The following is a 7,687-nucleotide window of genomic DNA, read 5'->3' as shown; positions in this document are numbered from 1 at the left end:
ATGGCCCAGTACCAAACCTGGGCAGGTGGTCTGCTGTATCAGAAAACAGGATGATCAGATGCAAGAGGAACAACCAGTAGCAGTCTTCCTCCGTGGGCTGTGCTCCAGGTTCCTGCCCTCAGTTCCTACCTTGGCTTACCTAGATGATAGACTGTGCTCTAATCCAAATAAGCCCTTTTCCCCCCAAATTGGTTTGGTCAGTGTTTTATTCACAGCAATAGAGAAGCAAACTAAGACAATTCATATGAATTTTGAGAACATTATTTGAAATATGTAAGACATCTGTAAATCTTTAAATTATGCATAGCACATATCATGTAAAATTAGAATGATAAAGCAAAACATACTTAGCTACACAATAAAATCTTGAGCTTTATAAAAAATTCGACACAGATATATATTTATGCCATGTATTGAGAATACAATTTTTCTTATACTTACCAGAAGAAAAAATAGAACAAGATAGAGGATAACATATTGTTTGTATTCATGGAGGCAAAATAATTGAGACTACAGCACTTTTTTATTAAAACACATTCCTAAATGAAACTTGTATGTAGTGTCCTTGAAACAAATACTATACTTCTGTTTTGTTAGAAAACACTCATTCTTTTTATTGAGAAAAAATGGTGATCAGAATAAGAGCTGAATAATGTGCAATTTGAGGGAATTTCTAATCTCAAAATAGTGTGCTTCTGTGAGAACTGTTATAATAAATGTAAATTTTAGGGCTTTTGTTTTTTGGAGACTAGTGTACTAGAGCTGAGGAAGAGACATAAGTAAAGTCAGGGAACTACCAATGTCTCCTAATGCGAAACGACTAGAATTCTCCTTTCATGAAATATTTGCCTACTAAATTAATCATAATTATGACAAAGAATTGCTTCATTTATTCATTTTCTTTGACTCTTCCTACTCGCTGTTGTAATTGTACCATAAATATATTACCAGCTCAAATAAACCTGGGCATACACAAATAAATCCTTTGTAATGTGTAACAATAAAAATACATTTCTGATGCTAACAGTTGTGAAAAACACAAAATTATCTTTGAGTTGAAAAGCTATTTCAGCTCTGTGTCTGTTTAATGAATTAGAGAAAAGCAAATGACCAGAAGTGGCCCCTGTGCATGGTTGATGAAAGCGTCTTTCAATAGAAGCAGTAAGCTGCACTCGTGAAAATGCCAGCCAAGAACAGCTAGAAATGTGACTTTTGACCTAAGCCTAAGAATGATGATCAAATTCAGATCACACACATTCACTCTTAAACCAATTCTGGATTTGGTGAAGATGTGTTTATATAATGACGGCCTGAAGAAGCTTGAAGCATGCTGTTAAATCCATTGAAATTGGTGGTTTGATCTCATTTCCATCCAGGCGCAGATAGCTCAGTTGAGGCCCATGAATGAAAGCATCTTGGTCTGCACGCAGTGTGGTTGGACATATTCTGGAGACGTTCACATCTGCAGAGTCAGTGATAACATAAATGATTAAATTGTAGCACAAGAAATACTAGAGAATGAAATCCAAGAATCCACTGTAGTGGTCCTAACAGAGGGCCAGATGGGCTCTTGCATGAAAAGTGTAGGCAAACCATTGTTGAACAAATTACTATTCATATCTATTTTATAGAAAAAGTCATGAAAAAATGTACAATACAGATGCAAAACCCTTCATGTTCTGCCTCTTGACATGTATATTTTTAAGAATTAGGATGTAACACAAGGTAAACAAGATACATTTCTTCCTTCATAAGCTTGCAAGTGAGAAAAAGCATGTTTAAATTACTATATTATACAAGAATGAGACAGGAAGTGTTCAGAGGATTAAAGATGGGCACAGTAGTTAGGCTTGACATTAAAAATCTGCATGAGTAAGATAGTGGATGGATGGATGAATGAGTGCTTGGAAAATTTGGGCAAATAGCAGAGAATATGTTTTCAAATTAGCCTAAAAGATTAAAAAGAGTATATGGTAAGGTTTTTTAAGTGGAATTATCACAAATTTACATATGTAATGCTTGCAAGCATGACTTTTTACATGCAGGAATAGTTAAGTATATTAAGTATACCAGGGAGAAGACCTTTGCTGACAGTTGAATTACAAAGGATTGAAATCTTTGAAGCCAAGAAACCTCCCATCATCCTTCACACATGGTTCTGGTGAGAGAACTTACACCTGCCTTGGATCAGAGCGCTTGGCATCAATGGTTGTGATGAGATGTAACAGCCTCCTCTGGTGAGAAGGGCCATTATACTAGCAAAATGCAGAGAAGTCTATATGTAGCAGGCAATTTCAAACATGACTCTAGTGCCATTCTCAAACAATTTTGAGCAAGAGATCCTTTCTAATTAGACCCTTCTACACTGGGCAAAGTTTCTCCCTTGTGTTCAGTTGGGGCAAGCAAATTCATTTTGTCAGCTGCCTGGATACTTGTCTACTTTGGAGATTGTGTCCCTTCCTTATTTCATATTTTCATCATTCTCGTGCCTAGAACCAGCACATACCTGAATCAATGGAATTTGAGAAACAAGAGTTCTACATTCAATACTTGTACCATAAGTCTTGTTTTTCTCAGAAAATATTGAAAATTAACTTGTTTATATATATATATATTGCATCAAATGTTAAGTTTCTTTTCACATTTAGAGAAATACAAAGTTTTATGAAATCCCAAGAGAAAAGTTCACTTGTAAACTCGGGGGCCGCTTCACATAAAAATTATGTTTCTTGGAAAACTACTAGATTGTATGGCAAGAAGAACTAAGTATATCAACAGATTTTAACACAAAATGATATAAATATGATCCAATAATTCTAGTAAAAACATTATTACATTTATTTCCTTGGAATGTAGTAATGACCACATGTGACATCTACATCTAGAGGCACAACTATCATTATCGTTATAAATGAGTGGAAATGGTTTCTTGTTTGAAAAAGGATGGAGCCTCGGATTCTGGCGTTCACATCTTGTCCTTGGACAAATATTCCCACCTACCCAAGCTTTCGTAGTTTCTTTTAACTTCCTAATAATATTGCAGGCTCCTGGGAGGTTTTATGTTTCTCCAATCCTGGACAAGAGGCATCAACATTATTTGAGAATTGAATATCAGGCTCCAAATCAGAGCCATGGGTCATAAAGACCTGGGGTGGGGGTACCCTACAATCTTTCACAAACTCTCCAGAGGATTCTAATGCACACTAGTAGATAAGAATGATTGAAAATAGGAATGCATGATCACACCCTTTGAAAACTGTCTCTAAATTTTCAGGGGAGGAAGTGCAGAATGCTACACTTCCTGACTGTGCTTTCAACATTGGCACATTGACTCCTAAACACCCTCATTCGCAAGTTCTCAGGGTAGAGTCTCCAGCTCACAAAGATCTCTGTGGAAGCATTTGAAATTCATTTCCCACTACAGTTGTCTGACAAAGTGTGCACCTGAAAAAGCATAGAAATCTCATTAGGGAAAACTTCCAAACTCAGGGTTATTTTGGGGGGTTGTACTGTTTGACTCAGAAAAACAGGTTCATTTAACAGCTTTACTGTGTTTAATCTTTAGCTTTTGACTAGAGTATAAAATATTATGTTTCTTTACCCTAGAAAATAAAGAACTGCTGTGGAGGTAACCTGCCACTTAGTCCTGTATTGTCTGCTCAAATATGTTGTAGCAACAACAAACACAAAAATCAGGAATACTCGAGCAGTACCCATTGGAAAGATGGTCAGATCTTGCAATGGAACATTCATGTAATTATTTATTTAGTGAAACTTTAGTGAATAATAACCAGGAAACATAGCTCTGCAACATTTATTTGGATAACTTTCTATAAACCATTTTTATCAAATCTTGTTTTAAGAGTCCATTTTCTAAATATTTCCAGAAGAAATGTCCCTATGGTTATCTGCCTAGCAGGCTTATCCTGGAATTGAGGATACAAAGATCAACACTAGGCTGAGTATCACACCCTTGTGGCTGAAATACAGTATTGACCATTTCTACCACCAAGCACATTCTGACATAATGCTGAGGGGCCAAGTTCATGTCAAATGTTCCCAGCCTTCACTTTTTGGAACCACTTCTTTCCTTGATAACACCTTTGCCTCCAAAGATTTCATTCTGATCCACTGCCTACTTCCTATCCAAATATCTTTGTAAGAAAGAATAACATACTCAACCCTACGAATATGCCACTACCTACCTGTGATTGCCAGCTTCTAGGCGCATTAGTTTCCATTTTCAGTAAAAACACTAAACACCAGTAATAGTTCTCTATGTGTGGTTCTCTATGTTGTCAGCAACAGCAGCTGTGCTTGGGAATTTGTTGGGAATAAGAATTCTCAGGTCCCACCCAGGCCTACTGAATCAGAAACTAAGGGGGTAAAGGAACCCCCACTCTGTACACACTGATGTTTGAGAAAGTCACTTTATCTGAGAGTGTTTAATCAGAAATGATACTTGGGTTCACGCATCAACTATTCTGTAATCTCTAGTTGTCTTCCCAGACATAGATCTGTAATCCTGGCACTCAGAAGGATGAGACAGAAACTGATTCACATTTACTTCCAGCCTGGAATACAGATGCTGCTTAGAAATAAAGGAAAGTCCTCTCACAGAGACAGAAATGATAGAATTTCTCCATGTTAAAAAAATGAAGAGATTTAATTTCTCCCATACATAATAGCCTTATAGCCTTGTATAGATTACTGAGATTCACTTTTCAATCCTAAATTTGTAGATTTGCACTTCTTCTTTCGTTAAAGTTGACCAAAGTTTTGTAATGCAAACTGAAAACAATTTCTCAAATTTGAGGACCCATTAGTTGGGGGCCAACATAATTGCTATACTTAAAAGGGACAGAGGCAGTAGGTAATTAATTACAGGCATTGGAGCAAAGTACATTCTCAGGGCTACTTACTTTTAATTTTGTTGTGATCAAGGTGCAGGTGCTGCAGGTAAGCACTGATTCGGGGAAACTTTGTAAGTAGATTGTGAGACAGCTGAAGATCTAGAATTGATGACACATCAAAACCTCTTGAGGGGAGGCCTGCATCTGACAGTTTGTTGTGGTTTAGTCTCAGGAAGGCCACTTTAGGAATCACGTTGAAATAATTTTCAGGTATTCCTTCAATGGAGTTGTTGTCCAGGAACAGTTGCATGGTGTTGGCTGGTAATCTTGGGGGCATGTTCCTCAGGGAGTTCTTAGCCATATTCAGCTGCATGAGATTCTTCAGCCCCTTGAAGGTGTCTCTTTGAAAGGCGTTATCTAACAGTTTATTATGCTGTAAATCAAGAAGGGTCAGATTTTCCAAATTGCTGAAGGTGCCCTGAGGGATTCTGGATACCTTGTTTCTGGCTAATTGCAATTGTTCTAAGCTTCTTGGCAGTGGAGAAGGTACCTCCTCTAGCTCATTGTCCTCTAGAAACAGGAAAAGAAGCTTCTTTAGCTGGCTTAGGGCTCCCTTCTCAATCCCATAGTTGGTTATTTTGTTCTTATTTAAGTTTATCCACCTCAACTGGGTAGCATTTGCAAATGGCTTCTCGGGGATGGTTTCTATTAGGTTGTTTTCAAGGTAGAGGTACCAGATCCTTGAAGGGATAACAGGAATTTCTTTGAGACCTCGATTTTCACAGTATAAGGCAGTAGGGAAACTGGGAGGACAGAAACATTCCCTGGGACAATAGAAGTCGTCGTTCACATTCCAGTCCTCTGGGTCTTGTACTTCGTTAACCTGCCTTGCACTTTGAGTCCACACAGTATCTGCTGTGAGTAACACCCATAGGATGAAACAGATGGAGGTTACCATGGTAGTACCTATAGGAGACAATTACAAATGGCAAAGTTTATATCATGACCTACATCAAAATGACCAGTAAATATTGCTCCTTCAAAGGAGTGCTAAGGATATCAACCTTGAAACAAATTTACTGACCTTGAGCTTCCTGATTTTAACTGAGTCACAATGAAAGCTGAGGAACAGAAAGCACACTTTAGCAGCTCTAAGTGCTTTTCCATTTCAGGCTATTTAATTGAAAAACTTAACTGAAACCAGTAGTTGGATATGAGGGCCGAATGTGATCTAATAATTGAAGTTGGAAGTCCATTTTATTTCCAAGAGGTAGGCATATGCTTTTGTTTCTACTTTTACTCTTAAATGAACTAAACATCTGGAGGAGATTTCCCAGGCTCCTTGGCCCTTGAACCAAAGGAATAAGAAGATGAAAAGACACTGTAGAAGTTTATGTTGAAGGAAAGTTCTAGGAGCTGAAGAAAAATATGTGATTAACCTTTAGTTCTATTGCTGTTGCTGAATTATTCAGGTAACTTTTACTTTGAGCACAGGGAATACATATAATTTTATGTACAGTATTAGAATTCAGTGTTCAACCAATAAATTTAGTTATAAATTCTCTCATACAACATTTCATGTATAATTCATATAATCTCCCTAATATGTATTCTATTGTGTACATATACATATATGTGACTACATACGATAGAGTTCATATAGTTAACATATCATTTATATAATATTGGTGTATATTTATTCAAATACAGCATAATTATAGTGAATAAGAAACAAAAGAAATATGATATAGGTCAAGAATTCCCATATACTCATATATTCAAAATGGGTATTAACAACAAATGAGGTAATAGGTTCTGATGTGTGATACATTAAAGGATATCAACTGATTCCACTAAGTATCATCAGATATTATAAAGAATTACTGTATGAGAAAAACATACATATATTTGAAATAGTAACTAATAACCCGTTATATTCATTTTGATCAATACACATTTAGCTAAACCAATTGATAAGCACAATATATGCTTTACTGATTCTGTGATACAAAAAGATGACATCAATCATTGGTGAACTGCTGATCTCTTAGCTTTGCCATTAAACTGCAGACAGTGACAAGTGCGGAGCTGCAAGCTGCCAGTTTCCCCAGGACTGCAGAATGCTGCCTGGCCTGCTTCCAACAGAGACACGTTTTTGTCAGAATAGAGATTTGCTTCAGTTATCAAAATTGTAACACTCCGTCTTATGAATCAGAACTCAAAATTTCAAACTTGAGGTTGTAAAAAGAAAGAATAGTTTACCTTGCCTTCCAGTAATATACCGTTGAGTCCTTTGGCTGGCCTGCAGTTTGCTAAAATCAGTTGAAGAGGTGAAAAAAGGACTGAATATTTTTGTTTTGAGTTTATGCTGTTAAGCCTACTACCAGAAAAAGCCCAATCTACCGTGACCAGTCACCATGAATACCTTTTGATGTATTGTTTCCACTTTGACAGCCTTCAGGAGACGGCTTACCTCAGCCTCTTGGATCTTCTCCTGCCTATCCTATTGGTCACCGCTGCTCACAGTAGTGGGTTGACCCAGTCTCTGCTGTCAGGTTTTTATGTATCCTCTGTAATATATATGCACCAGAAGCTCCAACTTTAACCCCTCCAACAACCGCAGTCCCTTGACATCTATGCAATGCAGCAAAGGAAATTTTTATTTTAATTTCAACAATGTTTTGCAATATTCAAGGCTATTTTCACTCCTAATTACAATTCCAAAGATGTTCCAATGTCCTGTTGTATAGATCAGATCCACCAGCCAGCAACTGAAGGGAATTTTAATTGCAACTACAAAAAATGAGATTTTTAAAACACTATTTTGTAGATGC

The 7,687-nt window shown here is 37.0% G+C and overlaps 1 protein-coding gene across 1 annotated transcript; it reads right to left on the bottom strand.

The window, feature by feature from the left end:
- Positions 1-1,086: 1,086 nt before the first annotated feature.
- Positions 1,087-7,174, bottom strand: Kera (keratocan). The gene is made up of 3 exons (XM_008823930.1): positions 7,116-7,174; positions 4,923-5,819; positions 1,087-1,462 (listed from the first exon to the last, which is right to left on the bottom strand). Exons 2-3 carry the CDS (start codon positions 5,809-5,811, stop codon positions 1,296-1,298), a joined length of 1,056 nt encoding a protein of 351 aa, XP_008822152.1. The 5' UTR covers positions 5,812-5,819; positions 7,116-7,174; the 3' UTR covers positions 1,087-1,295.
- Positions 7,175-7,687: the final 513 nt, after the last annotated feature.

Source organism: Nannospalax galili, unplaced genomic scaffold (assembly GCF_000622305.1).
Source record: "Nannospalax galili isolate Female #2095 unplaced genomic scaffold, S.galili_v1.0 scaffold191, whole genome shotgun sequence".
NCBI lineage: Eukaryota > Metazoa > Chordata > Mammalia > Rodentia > Spalacidae > Nannospalax > Nannospalax galili.
The sequence above is the reverse complement of the archived record's forward strand: the minus strand, read 5'-3'. Positions and strand labels throughout refer to the sequence as shown.

What these genes read in the sequence shown, in the direction of transcription:
- Kera (XM_008823930.1), bottom strand. Translation starts at nt 5,811, where the DNA reads ATGGTAACCTCCATCTGTTTCATCCTATGGGTGTTACTCACAGCAGAT. An exon ending in TGATCACAACAAAATTAAAA is followed by an intron (nt 1,463 to 4,922) that starts GTAAGTAGCCCT and finishes CTGACTCTGCAG; the next exon opens with ATGTGAACGTCTCCAGAATA.